Genomic DNA, 16,097 nt, shown 5'->3' with positions numbered 1-16,097 from the left:
CAGCTCAATCAAAGTTAATTGCCTATTCCCGGGTATTAAACCACCCGACTTGGACATTAATTTACAATGTTGTGAAAACTCATATGTGAATATGTACGTGGAAGATATCGAGCTCGTTCAGTAGCCGCTAGGTTGCGAAGGCAGACGGAGGTCCTTCGTAGCTTAGTTGGTTAAAGCACCAGTCTAGCGTACTGTAAGATCATGGGTTCGAGTCCCATCGAAGGGAAAGTGGTTACCTCCAATACATTTTCCAAATCAATATCTTCTACATAAGGGGCCCCATACACGCTCCGACGGGTTGTACAACTTTGACTCCACCCCCAGGAAATTTGGTTCGGTCGGAGTAAAGTCGGACCGTCTGTGGCCAAGTTGTACGACTGTTTGACAGTACAACTTGCCTACAGACGGTCCGACTTTACTCCAACCGAACCGAATTCCCTGGGGGTGGAGTCAAAGTTGTACAACACGGCGGAGCGTGTGTGGGGCCCCTAACGTACATATTCACATATAAGTTTTCACAACATTGTAAGTTTTTTTTTCCCTTATTAAGTGAAGTGAGAAGTGAGATGTTCGAAATGAGTACAGAGTAGTGAGAAGTGAGTATTTAGTAGTGAGAGGTGTGCAGTAACATGTGAATAGTGGAAAATGAGAAATGAGAAGTAAGAAGAAAGTGGTGAGAAGTGAGATGTAACAGTTTCGAAGTGAGAAGAAGAATGTGAGTAGTGAAAAAAACAGAAGCAAGAGATGAGAAGGAAAGATGATAATTACGAAGTGAGAAGCGAGATGCTAATTAATGAGAAGTGAGTGGAGAGATATAAGACAGAAAAGAGAAGGAAGAGAGAAGAAAGAAGAAAGAAGAACAGAAAAGGAATTTCGTTTCTCATTTTTTGTTCCTTGGTCCTCACTTCTTACTACTCCCTTCACAACTTACTCCTTACTCCTTATTTCTCAATTTTCACTTCTCACTACTTACTTTTTACTTCTCTCTTCGATCATCTCGCTTCTCACTTCCCTTTTCCCACTACTCACTTCTCACTTCTAACTATTAATTTCTCAGGCCATTTCCCAAGCCGATATCACTTGAAGGTGTTAGGAAAACTTCAAGATGATGTATGTCGTTTCTGCGGCATATGTTTAGAGGACTCGGAACATTATGCCATTGTTCGGAAATTTTTCAAAGGAGATTACAGTTCTCCAACAGAGGTTTCGATAACAAGCCCAAATACGGTAGTACGATAATTTCACATTGGGAAAATGCTGATAGTCAAAATGATATGATAGCTCTACATAGTAATCAACTTGATACAGCCACATTAAATGGGGCATACATCTTAATAGATCGAACAAATCGTCGCAGTGATTAAAATACCCAACAAGGGGAAGAAAGAAATTAATTTCTCACCCATCACTTCGAAAATCTCATTTCTCCTTTTTCATTTTCCACTTCTCACTTATAACTTCTTATAACGCACTTCTGACTTCTCATTTCTCACTCATTACTTTTCATTCCTCACTTTTCCTTTCTTACTTTTCACTTCTCTCTACTTGTTTCGAACTTTTCACTTCTCACCTCTTATTCCTCACTTACCACCACTCACTTCTCACTTTCTACTTCTCACTTTTCACTTCTCACTTCTCATTTATCACTTTTCATTTCTCACTTCTCGCTTATCACTTTTCACTTCTAAATTCCAACTAGGAAACTGTTCCGATCTCGATCTCACTGAACGTATATTCATCTCATCGCGAAACAAAGAAATACGGCACCAATTTCGTCGCTTCTTTCTGTAAACATGCGTGCTCACTGCTGAAAAATCACAAAAATAAGAAACAAATCAAATACCTTTCCATTGCTTTGTTTTTGATGCGATGAATATCGGAGCCATGAGATGAAGTCCAGCAGCAGTTCCCCTATATCATACATGTACTATTCTGACAACATCGAGTTAGCGAGGTGAAAATTCATTGGAAAATTACTTTGACTTAGAGAATATCGAAAAGCGCAATATTCGAGTGACTTTGAATTTCATCGCGTAAGGAAAAATATCAAGTATCAGAATATCGAGAGTTCACTGTAGTTTTCTCCTGTGACTCAAGCTTGGAGGTCTTTTTTTTATTTAGTAATCTAATCACCTGCAGCACTGATGATGTTCTCATCCATGAAGTATTGCTTTTCTTTGACCTTTTACTTCTTTATATGTTTCTTACATCTGGGATGTCTCGATGATGTAAACGTTATTCAACATTTTCACACCATCTTTTTTAAGATTTCTAAAACCATACTGCGTATAGTATGACGGGGATGACGACAATAGATTTCTTTAAAAATCCGTATAGTCCTATCATCGTGCGATATTCTTCGTAATTTTAATGTCATATATGAAAGAAGACGCACCATCTAATTTGCTCACAAAGCACTAATATCGATATTCCAGCACAGTGCACTTTGCAGAATTAGTCCCCTGTACCAGGCCGCGAAAGCATGCAAATCACTTTGTAGCTCAATACTGTTGCTGTCTGTTTATATTTTTGCAGAATTGGCAAACACAGCTATAAACGTACAACTAATATTCATATATTGACGTAATGTACCATAACAGATGATATTTTCCTTCACTTAACTCAAGTTTCATCAAAATGTTTGTTTTGCTGCCAATAATATCTTGAATCACAGACATCACAATCGAAGACATTTGAAATGAAGTTTTTTGTATTATTGGCAGACCATTTTGAAGCTACTTCTTTAAAAATTAAACAAAAAATATGTTTTCTATCATCAATTAAGATAAGACAGTTTTTTTTTCAAAATATTTTTTTTCTCAACTATTATGTTCCTACCTGAAAGAACTTAATGTATAGGACATTGTTGCGTGTAACAGAAATGTTATAAATAAATAAATGGTTTTCCAAATAATCACACAATGGAAAATGGGCATAACTGGAAATACAATAAATCGTCTCTTCTGTGGGGAGACAAAAACTTAGAAAGCACAAGCCGTTATTATAACAAGATTGAAACACTGACTCACGGAGTCAGGTCGTCGCTCGCCATGTCGCCGCTTCTGTCATGGAACTGCCTCGTAATATACGGTGCTGTATAAACATAAAATGGATCCTCATGGGAAAATTACCACATGCGTAAACAACTTTCAGCGAGACCCGAACGTTCTCCGGGCAAGGACTGCCGAAGGTGGACGACTCTACCGCCACGGTACACTTTCGTCGCCCCTGGCATATTTCCGTCAGCGTGTGGCTGGTGTGAGTCGACAAGCACGCTGCAAAGTCGAGAGTAATTTCAGCTCAAGTGGACGTCGTCCAATTATGTCCTGTTTACTTACTTTCTTCTTTGGTGCCAGCCGTCTGAGTACAATGGGAGCTCTCGTAGGCCGTCCGACCGTAGCTGGCGCTGTAGATGGCGACCCGGGTGTAACGGCCACAAGCCAAACGTATCACATCCTTCTCGCAGGCGATGAGACTCCGGAACTCGACTGTGCTCGGTTCGGAATGATGACGATATCGTTTCAATAAAATGGGTGCCCATAGAAACGGAAAGAAAACCGAATTCGCATGCGAGAGAATAACACATTCCCATTTAATGATTGAATCAATTTGAGCAATTTCTACGTAATAGCTTACAGGGTCGGCATTTGTGGCTCACTTCCACCAGCTTATGAATGCCCGGACACGGGGAGCTGTCGAATACTTTTGGGGCGGCTTCGAACGAACACTTCCGTTTCTTCTGGCAGGCTTCCACAACAATTTGCAGGATGGAATACTGTAATTGGTATAATTAATCAGCGTTAGTGAGGTATTCAACTTGTACAGTAAATTATTGGATTCGGGGTCTTGTAAATCGATTATCGTCTCCGGAAAACGTCAATCATGGCTAATTGTATGCTCCTTAGCTTATTGATGACTGTAATCTGTCTCTATTTATACACGTCTTCATATGTTCGGAACGAAGGATAGCGAACGACACATGTAGAAAAATATAAATACACGCTGATGAAGGCAAATAAACTCATCGACTCTACTATAAATGGATTCAGAGTAAAACAGTACCATTGGGGTTGCACAGAACGTAATCTTATCTGAAAGGAGGAATATTATGCTCAACAACCAACCGTAAACATGTTAACGGTATGGATATTTTTTGATAACCCTGCCATTTAGGAATATCACTCCACGAAGAACCATGTCTGCACTGTTGCTGAATGCTTATGGATTCTGAATAACCTTCAAGGAGTGAAGACGCTTGTCTAAAAAAACGAAACTAGGTGGTTTCCAAAAACCATCAAAAGTAAGATCCGTAAGTCAGTGTCCCGTAAAATTACAAGATTTCAAGATTTCAAGTTTCAAGATTTCAAGATTTCAAGATTTCAAAATTTCTAAAATTTCTAAAATTTCTAAAATTTCTAAAATTTCTAAAATTTCTAAAATTTCTAAAATTTCTAAAATTTCTAAAATTTCTAAAATTTTAAATTTTTTAAAAATTTCAAAATTTTAGAATCTCAAAATTTTAAAATTTCAAAATTTCAAAATTTCAAAATTTCAAAATTTCAAAATTTCAAAATTTCAAAATTTCAAAATTTCAAAATTTCAAAATTTCAAAATTTCAAAATTTCAAAATTTCAAAATTTCAAAATTTCAAAATTTCAAAATTTCAAAATTTCAAAATTTCAAAATTTCAAAATTTCAAAATTTCAAAATTTCAAAATTTCAAAATTTCAAAATTTCAAAATTTCAAAATTTCAAAAAATTTTAATTTTAAATTTTAAATTTCAAATTTTAAAATTTCAAAATTTTAAAATCTCAAAATTTCAAAATTTCAAAATTTCAAAATTTCAAAATTTCAAAATTTCAGGGTTCAAAATTTCAGGGTTCAAAATTTCAAAATTTCAAAATTTCAGGTTCAAATTTTAAAATTTCAATTTTAAAATTTTCAAAATTCAAAATTTCAAAATTTCAAAATTTCAGGGTTTCAAAATTTCAAAATTTCAAATTTCAGGGTTCAAGGTTTCAAAATTTCAAATTTCAAAATTTCAGGGTTCAAAATTTCAAAATTTCAAAATTTCAAAATTTCAAAATTTCAAAATTTCAAAATTTTTAAATTTCACAATTCCAAAATTTCAAAATTTCAAAATTTCAAAATTTCAAAATTCGAAGTTTTAAAATTTCAAAATTTCAAAATTTCAAAATTTTGAAATTTTGAAATTTCAAAATTTCAAAATTTCAGAATTTCAAAATTTCAAAATTTCTAAATTTCTAAATTTCTAAATTTCTAAATTCCTAAATTTCAAAATTTCAAAATTTCAAAATTTCATAATTTCAAAATTTCAAAATTTCATAATTTCAAAATTTTAAAATTTTAAAATTTCAAAATTTCAAAATTTCAAAATTTCAAAATTTCAAAATTTCAAAATTTCAAAATTTTAAAATTTCAAAATTTCAAAATTTCAAAAGTTGATGTGCAAAAAATTCGGTGTATTACTTTGTACTGTGTACAAATATGTATCATCGTTTCCGAGAAGCGTATATTGCAAGGGACGAAAAGTTGCAGGAAATGTTCTCAAGTTCTGCTCGAGGACATATTTTGTTTTTTTGATTCAGTGGTTACTAATGAGTTTTCAGTTCTCCTTCACCAATCGGAATAAGTTCAAAAGGTAGAAAATCCATTTCGATGATAACATGGCATAATTATGCAAGTTCATCCATTTTTATCACGGGTAATGAACTAAAATGAGCGGATTGAGAGAAAAACCCGAATGTTCAGCCAATTACTTTAACCCAACTCATTAATGTTTTCATTGCCGTTACCTTTTTCGGCATTTTCCTACCTCCATCAAGGCAGATGGAGGGCCCCGATGCCGGACCTGCCAAAATCCGCCCAAACTGCTAGCATTCCATCTGATGTTCCGGATCAAGGCCCAGTAGCTTCGTACCCCCATGTCAGCGGTCTAACTTACCGAACACGTTGCGTGGAAGGTTACGGGGTAATAAAACCGAACCGAACAGTAGAATCCCATAAATCAGCTAGGAAAAATATACCGGCCGCGATGGAACGCCGGTCGCTGCTCGATACGATGGGTTGTAATAAATCTTGGACAGAAAAAGGTTCGTACCCAAATAATGTCACACAACCATGGCCAGAGGCCAGAGGTCGATTGTTACCAACATTTTTACTACCTGCCCGCAGTAGCGAGCGAATACGTTTTACGGATCGCTAACGCGCTTTTCACTTGTATCAGTTGTGCGAAGTGTTAGCGATTCGCTTTCCCAAATCAAGGACATCAGGATCATTCGGAAGATAAAATGAAAATATTTCGAGCGAAGAGGCAACCGTTTTACTTTATGGTTGGTTAGCCAGGACGGCCATCGTCCATTTAGCTAATGTTTTTACACCGTGTTTAAAAATTCAGGTTCTATTGTACATTAGCTCGGTCGAATGGACCACTGCGCTCCATTAGTCCCAGTTGAAATATCGATTCTGCTCCAAAACGAGAAAAACAGATTGATCTACCTAAATCTGGTCCTGCCTTTCGAGTGAATTACGACTTTCGTTCGGCTATTTGATTTTGCCGGCTGATTGACTGAAAAAAGAAGGTAAGATGAAATATGTACCGACTTTACAGAAAGACAAGGGGACACCTGGAACTAATTTGTATAGGTCGTGACGAATTTAGATGGTTGATGAGTTCAAAAATTCAAAAACATTAAAACATTACACTGGATGACAAATGAAAAAATGCAATCGTGATGCGCATTTTCCACATTTGTAGTTCTCTGCTTAAAAACGACCGGTAACTAATCCTAGTTGAAATTTCAAGAATATTTAGTCACAAACTTCTAACATTTTAGCGAGGCAAAACGCCCTAGTGGCACAAACCTACAATGTACTTTCGTCTCCACGCACTATTCATACCAGAATGCTGATTCGCCGACGCGTGGTGCTTTTTTCCATAGGAGCTGCCAGCTAAAAGGCGTTTTGCCTCATGAGTTTTCCGGCAACAGAATATCACCACTTTTTTTAAATGTGAATATAATCAATATGATTGAGATTTTTGACAATTTTTGAATGGTATCAACTAGCTATCTTGTTTAACTGATGCATAATGTAAAAATACTCATGAATAGCGTTACAAATAAGACAATAAAGCAGTGTTTGCTTAGCTAGGGCATATTGCTGAGGTTCGATCCGGGCTTGGACTCTGACATTGATTGCCACACCACTTCTCTGAAAAAGTCATTTATAACTACAGTGGCCAACCAGAATTCTGGTAGACCTTGCGGCTGATTGGCGTCAACATCGGAACTCAGGGACGTACATAGAGGGCGTCGGGGTAATTTGGGCACCCTAAGGAAAATATGTTAAACATTGATCGTAGTACGCTGTGCCCAAGTAAAGACGTGCGTGATTTTGCTTGTCAATTTTTTGTCATCTCAAACATTTTTGGCCTAATCAAGAAAAAGATACGGAAGCTAACGAATAGTAATTTGCAAATCGATACTGACGAAGAGCTGGATAATTCATATTCACGGTTGCTGTGGAAGCATATAGAGAAGTTTTTCGTTTTAATTTTATTCAATTTTTTCTCTTTTCTCCTTATTTTTCTTATTTCAACATACCTACATTTAACATAGATATAAATAGCTTAACTTTATTTGAATTTGTTCCTCCTCCAATACATATTTTCTTTAATTTAATATCTTATTCATTACAATTCAAATTAATCGATTAAACATCAATTTTAAAGATAGATTATTTTTCATTTAGTCTCAAGCATAACTATTGAGTAAAAATTATATAAAATGATTGGTATTATTGTTAATAAAAAGTGGACCACAGAAGAATCCTTTTTTTGGCCAGAAAAACGGATACTCAGAGTTCAAAAAGTCAACGACAGACTTAATTTAGTTGACACGATCATGGAGCAGGTAAAATTTAGAGTGGAATGTGACAATATTTTAAGTGAAGATATCCAAGGTTCGTAAGGCTCACTCAATCTCAGGAGCACATGATGCTCCCTCACGAACATTTTCAGGGAGAAATCGCTTTTCGGGAAAGAAAAACAGCCTGGAGAGTGATAACCATTTTTCGCTCACTTCGATTGCCGCCACACGTTGGTTTGCTCTTTTTTCTTTCATTTTCGAGTATTTTCGTGGCACCATAAATGCACATGGTAGTAGCTTATGTGGAACAAATAACTTAACGCTTTTATACAGATAGCGTGGTGGTGTGGCTAGAGTAAGCGCATCCCCACAGCTATTATTGTTACTATTCTGGGTTCGAATCCCGGCGCGGCCAAACAATTTTGTAATTGTTCTGCGATAATTCTCGCGAAAAGTGAGTGAGAGGTGAAAAGTGATGAAACGAAAAAGGATTTTCATTTAATATGCAAGATTTTCGTTTATCTTTCAAGGCTAAGTCTAGAGAAAAGATTGATGGGTGAAAGGTGATTCTCAACATAAACAACGAAAAAAGATTTTCCCTTGGCCCGAAAAACGCTTGCTTTGGTCTCATTGAAACGAAAAGTCGAAACCCTGAAGATATCATGGAATTGAATTCAATTATATTTGATTACATTTTAATTAATCGAGACAATGTTATACAAAATTATATGAAGTTAAAAATGGTAGAAAATTTTCAACAAGGAATGCAACTTTTTGAACAATACGTTTCTTTGATTTCTGATGGTGAACGAGTTTTTGGTACTGAAATACTTTGGATAATTGCGGAGATTCTTGAATGTCCAGTGTACGTTTTTCAAGATAAAATAGGGAAATATTCTTATGGTGAACGTTTTAAAAATGAAGAAATTAGTCATTTGGATTTCTTTATCACATCCGACGGATATATTGAAAACATATTAGAAATAAAAGGATATCAAAAGATCAACACATTCGATGAATTACAGATACAAAATAAAATACACTCATCAGATCATATACAAGATCAAACCCCATATGAAATCATCGACACACAGGCATTTAATTCAAAATATCTTTTCATTAATTCGGAGTCAGGAGATGAAACTCTTAAAGTGCTTTTAATAAATGAAGACGATAGAGAATTGGAAAATGCTATTCTAGAACGAGTTAATCAGGACAATCAAGACTCTAATCCAAGAAACAAAAAAAATGTTGAGGATTTTTTTAATGGTTTAAGAATTCAGGGACAAGATATCAATCAGTTGAATTTGATTACTCAAAAACTCGGTGAATTGGCATTGAAACTAAATAAAGAATTTATAATCTATCGAAAACATGGCGAGGAGATAGTGCTTGGTGTAACCGAAAAAATAATCAAAAGAAAAGAATGTAAACTATTTTTATCTGAAGAGCAGGGAAAGATACATTTCGACGTGGTCATTGAAAGCAAAGAAATAGTTAGATACATCTGGATAAACATAATAGACCGTTTTGCTACAGACACATATGTACATCAAAACAAGGAGAATTTGTACACATTTGTTCATCCACAACTAGAAGGCATTCTTAAAATAAAAACAATAGAAGGAGATGGTAATTGTATGATAAGATCAATACTAGATCAACTGAGTAGACAATATCACACATATCTTATGTCAGACCATAACGTTAAAAAATTGGGAAAATTTATCGCTGATTATATTTATCAGAAAAGAGTACAATTTGAGGATTTTATGTTTGATTACAAAGATCCAGATGAGGAATTCAAAATCGGATTGGAGAGGATGAGAGAAAATGGCAGATGGATAGGACATGAGGCGTTATAAGCAGCGACTGAGATATTGGAATTAACTATAAAAATTACTGGAAAAGATAAAGCAATCAACTTCATAGGAGAATCTTACGCTAATAACGGAATGCTTAATATCTTTCATACAGGAGAAGTTGATCAAAATCACTATGATAGTATAGTAACTTATCGAGATAATATAAACAATTCTAACGCAATCAATAATACAGAAATGCAGATTGAAGGAATTATAGAAAACAATAAAATCAACAACACGGGAAAGAAAACAAGTCATTACACAGATAAAAACAAAGAAAGTGCTGATAATAATAAAACAACATCATGCAGCATTATAGCAGAAGGAATGTTGAACAATAAAACAGAAAACTCAATTATTCACTTACAAAAAAAGGACAATTCTTTAGCCTCAAGTAGTAAACTACTGAAACTAGCTAGTTGGAATATTAGAGGGTGTAGAAACAGTAGGAAAAGAGATGAGATAGACGAGACTTTAATGACATACAATATTGATATAGCTGTACTACAGGAAGTTAATACTCTAGGAGACGAGATTGTTACAGAAAATTATGTATGGAAGGTGGCTGATAATCATGTCAATAAGACAAGAGGATTAGCATTAGTTACAAAAAAACACATTGATGTAAAAATATTAAATTTAAAATTAATAAGAACAGGATTACTGTGGATCAAACTCAAAGTAATGGATAATATTCTCATTATAATCAATGTTCATGCACCTAATAAACAACAGAGTTCTTTTTTGTGTAAACTTAATGAGATTGCATCAAACATAAAGGATAGTAGACATTTAATAATTATTGGAGACTTTAACGCTCAATTGGGTACAAATGATTTAGAAGGTGAGGATAAGAAAATAATAGGGAGAAAGTTGGGACATGACATATGCAATGACAATGGGGAGCTTTTCAAACTCTTTCTTCATACAACTAGATTGAAATATGTGTCATCAAAAATAGGGGTTGGAACGACCACAACATAGAGAAGTGGAAATAAATATAGTCAAATTGATCATGTTTTAATTCCAACAAAAACTAATTTTAGAATTAGGTTCGTCAAAGGCTATTGGACTCCTATTAGTTCTGATCACAAACTAATTTTGGTAGGAATAGTAATGCAGAAAACGGTTCACAAAAATTCAGCAAGAAAAGAACCGACAAAAATTAACATTGATTTACTAAAAGACAAGAAGATACAGGAGAAATATCAAGATATTAAAATCTATTCCTAATCCCGAAATAACGAAAGACAGTTCAATTGAAAAATGCTACTTAGATTTAGCTGTAAAAATACGAAGGGCTGCGAATAAAACAGTTAGAACATCAAAGACTCCTAGTACCCCGAAAAGAAGGAAAGCATTTGATCGCTTAAAAAAAGCAATAAAAATATCTAGTCAGTTTCCAGACAATCAAATATACAAATATAAATTGGGTAATAGAAGACAAGAATTTAATATCGCCAAAAAAGAACATAAAGAAAAGGGTTTTTTTTTTTAATAAACGGAAAATTAGGGCTAATATTAGTACAACAACTTGGGAACAGATTTTGAAAGAAAGTGAAGGTCCCGAAATACAATTTTGTCAGCAACAGGATTATACTCCGTTACAGGAGCCGCCTTCATCAGAAGAAATTATAAATATAATAAAAAAAAACTCAGGTCAAGGAAAAGCAGCTGGTCCTGATCACATATATATGGAATACTTAAAAAATGCAGATAGGGACACTTTAGAATCACTTATTAAAATTATACAAAAAGTATATATGGATAACGAATTGCCAAGTGAATTGCTCAAATCGACTCAAATTCCCATACCAAAAAAGACAAACACAATTAAAGCAGACGATTTTAGAAGAATTTCTTTATGTAACATAGTATATAAAATTTATGCGAAATGGTTAGTAAAACAGTTAACTATATATGCAGGTGAGCCAGATTTATATCAAGCAGCATTTACAAATAACAGATCAACTGATGATCATATATTTGTAACTAGGAGAATTATGGAAGAATATTGGAATGCAGGAAAAGATTTGTATATAATTGCTCTAGATGTTAAAAAGCGTTCGATACAGTCAAAATTCAGAATCTAAGAGACATATTATTAAATCTAGGTGTACCGTCAAGATTAGTCGATAGGGTCATTGCATGCATGAAGAATGAGTTGACCGAGTTTTATGGAACAATCAATTATCGGGTGAAATTAGAAGAGGAAAAGGTATAAAACAAGGATGTCCACTATCTTCTACTTTATTTAACTATATTATACAAAATGTTATTCGTAAAATTGCTCAAAAAATTCCAGAACTAAGGTTACTGGATATAAATTGCCTTAAATTACCATTAATTCTAGCGTTTGCGGATGATTTACTTATAATTGCAAATAGCAAAGAAGAATTAGAAAAATATTTAAAGTACTTGTAGATCAATTAGCAGAAGTAGGTCTGACACTAAATCATACAAAATGCCAAGTATTATTGAGGTTACCAAATAATAAAGCAAGTTACCCTAAAACCATAATACTAAATGGCATACAATTCGATATGTATGAAAAAATTAAATATTTAGGAATTTGTTTATCAGCCACATTAGACAGAAAATCTACTAATAGTTCAAGATGTAGAAATACATATAAAACAAGCCGAACAGTGATAGAATTCTGCAAACAATTTAAGCCCTCGTGGGAATTAGGTAAACTTATATACAAAACGATTTTAGCGCCGTCAATAATCTATGGAACAAAAGTAGCGGTGCTTACTAAAAAAAGCAGAATATCAATGGCTAATTATGAGAAATCAATTCTGAGGGCCATACTCAATAATTGTTCAAGGCCGGATGGTTTGAGGTTTAATTCAAGAAAGATATTAGAGGGGAAAACAATAAATAGGAAAGTTAGAGTTGGTAGAATTAGCTACTACGACCATATATTGAGAAGAGAGGATAATCATCCAATCAAGTTAGCCTATAAACTAAAACTAAAAAAAAAGAAAAAAAGGAAGACCAAGCATAACATGGGTAGATTCTTTAGAAGATGATTTAAATTGGTATAATAACATTAGTATTGTATAGGGATAAAATAAAAAATAAAGCAGAAGAAATAAATAAAGAAACAATAAGCGAAATTTCTGATGGGGAAACTTCTTCAGAAGATAACCAACAAAGACATAAATACAAACACTGGAAGAAAAAAACATGATTATGGGTAGGCTAAATTAAGATCTAAACACAACTACACATCTACAAAACAACTGAAGCGTTCACTATACAAATTTCAGATATCTACTGGTATCGATATTCAAATAAGGCTTGGACTCACTTTATCAAATATTAGGCGTTTAAGCCATATCATTCTTCTCAAACAACAGAGATCCTGGTTGTAGGTTGCACATCATAAACTTACTGTTTAATCCTAATAATTATTATTGATATTTTATATTTTGCGGCAATAACCTTATATAACATAATTTTGATAAGTTTGTATTCTTCTATTCTTGACACTACTCATCATATTTTGTAATTGAACTTGGTAAAGATTGGATGATTATTTCCTCTTCTTAGAACATGACTTTTGTAATGTTGGATGAATATTTTAAAATAAATCTAAATAAATTAGGAAGGTTTAATCGTTTTTAACTTTTTAAGAAAAATCAATTGTAAACAAATACTGTATATTATGTTTTATTATTGTTATAAAAGTAAATAGTATTTGGATGTTTTTATTCATTTGGGCAATTTATTATTTAAATTGAATTGATATTTAATTATTGTAAATTAATTATCTTGCGAGAACAACATATAACTCGTCTGACTACTTGACTATCTTGGGTGATAACATGTTTCGTGCGGTTGGTGTCTTGGATAAACAAAGTGGAACTCTGCTTCAGTTAGTGCAGCAATGACTCCTGAAAGTATAAATCCTATTTCAACCATTTTCTTAAATCTAGGGAGGAGAACAACTGCAATCGCCAATTGAATCTGTAAACAATAAGCAATTAGCCTGCAAGGTTTCCAGAAGAAGAAAAAAAAATAAAAACGGAAATAAATGATTCCGCTTACAACAGAGGAGTAGAAATATCACGTTCTATCAGTCCCGAGAAAATGTATTTCCAAAAGTAAAACGTGTGAACCTTCATGTATTCATATGTTAAAAGTAGATTTCGAACTGTGGTTTTAGAGGTGAAGTGTTGGAAGTTCAATCTTTTGAGAATCCCGACAAAAAAAAAGAAGATAATTGTAATAGATGGATTTTATTCTGTTTTGCATTTGACTAATCGCCATTCGCGTTGGACTAACAACGCATAGTCGTTTTTCTTGTACGGGCTGGAAATTAGTAAGCGAGATCCCGTTCATTCGTTGCGGATTGTAGAGTGATCAATCCAGCTCAAGTGTCAGCTAAGGCCTGCCTTTCGAGGCAAACAAACGGAGGGGAGTGAAGTTATCTAATAAGTTTAACGAAACTTACCCGACAGTCGCCCAAAACCCATACTTTGGACAAAATCCGAACCGAGAATTAGTAGCTTTCCTTTAGTCCTCGCCAGGTGAATCGGAAAGGTACGTGAAGCCGGGTCGAAGGGAAAGTGGGCTACTAAATCGTGGAAATGGGTTTTCCAGACGCTCTTGGGAAATACAAGTCGGAAGCCACTCACTCCGCACCTTTAATTCGGCCATTTTGCACAAGAGCTCAAGATGCCATCTTGTGAAGCAGCAATCGACACTGGTGAGCCACCGGTAACTTGAGGTTTATGGAAACCTTGTAATTATGATCATAGAAAGTTAATCGTAAACCAGATATGCCCATTTAGTTTATTGTCCAATCCGAATGAACTCGTTTATATTAATAAAAGTTGAATTAAATTGTCTGGATCTCAATTGATTTCATTTTCAGCAATTCCGTTCATACCACAATGTTCTAGTACGTTCTCAGTCATTTCATTGGTAGATCGTTTTTCTTTTTTCTTTTTAGGGCTTCTATTCCTCTACGGTAAGCGAGAATCGGGTTGATGGGAATACGATAGGCAACCAGGGAAAAGGAGAGCAGTTTTGTTTTCTGTTGATTTGAAAAATGGTTTGAAATATTCAGAATATCCTGTCAGCAACCATTCGAGGATTGTAAAATATATAGATTAAAAGTCTCTCATATGCGAGAGTGGCGATTAAGCCACCAAAGTCATTTAATACATCAAACTATTTTGCGAACGGTTACACCATGTTTTTATGATGTTGCTGACTATGACTTTCAGCATTGAGTTTTCTTAGTCGTTGATATTGTAAAGCTACGAAAGTTTTATATATAATATAAATATATACACAATAGTATATGTAGGAAACCTACAGTAAATATAAATATATAAACTATAATCTTTAATAATCATTACATGAAAAAAAAAAAGGAAATGAAAATTTTGAAATTTGAAATTTTTAATATTTCTTTTTAATTTACACATATGTTCAGTGAATTCAAAATGATTTCTCATGGCGGTTTAGGATGTAGACTCGCTTTTAAAACATTTTTCTTGCATTCTTATAGAATTTTGGTCCTCTTTGCTTTTGTATGATTGTGAAATGATTAATGATTGTGAAAAAAATAAGAATACAAGAATACATTTAATCAAGACGCTCACGTAATTATCTATGATACTGCCATCTGTCCTGTTATTTCATCTTTTCAGAAATCAAGAAGTATGTTTTGCAATTTATCCAAGAATATTCCGAACTATTGGTTTTCCATCTCTGAAGGCAGCACAAATCTAAAACTAGCTGATGTTGAAGAAAGGTCCTCCCTCATCCAGGATATACGAATTAAAACTTGGTGAGAGAATTCCATTATACATGATATATATATAAATATTATATGAATATTAAATTATATGACCCGATTGCCCCCCGGGCACCCGATTGAAGCGATTTGGATAGGAAGAATGGAATCGCCAACTTCCTATTGTTAACATCTCGTGGATAAAGGGCGGGCTCTTCTCCCCATCTATTGGGTCAATCTGGGAAACGAGGGCTAAATTATAATTTTGTGTGTACGAACTTTCTTCTGGAAGGAGATTCTCTATTCATCCCGTGGATTCGCTTAAGTGTCTCTGCTTATGGAAGCACCCCACCCATTTTTGGCCCTTCATACAGGAGTTTGATGATATACAAATAATCGCTTGTCAGATATGACCAGTGCTATCGGCAGGTGCCTTGCTACAATAGATGGTAGTATCATCATCATCATCATCATCATCCTAAGGAAAATATGTTAAACACGAATTTAATCAATACATTTATATGCTGCTTCCAATGGAACTGCAAATTAAATGTGTAAGAATCAAGGAATGTAATTGTCGCTGAAAA

General features: G+C 34.1%; 1 protein-coding gene across 6 annotated transcripts in view; it reads right to left on the bottom strand.

Annotated features, from left to right (window-relative positions):
- The window catches only part of LOC134220649 (uncharacterized), a 121,164-nt gene that overhangs the window by 28,706 nt on the left and 76,361 nt on the right, over positions 1-16,097 (bottom strand). For 5 of the 6 annotated variants that reach the window (XM_062699753.1, XM_062699755.1, XM_062699752.1 and 2 more), the window contains exons 5-7: positions 3,637-3,775; positions 3,339-3,488; positions 3,132-3,275 (exon numbers count right to left, since the gene is read on the bottom strand). In XM_062699753.1, the coding sequence (XP_062555737.1) occupies positions 3,132-3,275; positions 3,339-3,488; positions 3,637-3,775 (433 nt within the window). The remainder of the gene's footprint in view (positions 1-3,131; positions 3,276-3,338; positions 3,489-3,636; positions 3,776-16,097) is intronic. The other variant, XM_062699757.1, reaches the window with a different exon arrangement.

The sequence above is a fragment of the Armigeres subalbatus genome, chromosome 3 (assembly GCF_024139115.2).
Source record: "Armigeres subalbatus isolate Guangzhou_Male chromosome 3, GZ_Asu_2, whole genome shotgun sequence".
In the NCBI taxonomy this organism is placed as follows: domain Eukaryota; kingdom Metazoa; phylum Arthropoda; class Insecta; order Diptera; family Culicidae; genus Armigeres; species Armigeres subalbatus.
This window is presented reverse-complemented; position numbering and strand designations above follow the sequence as displayed.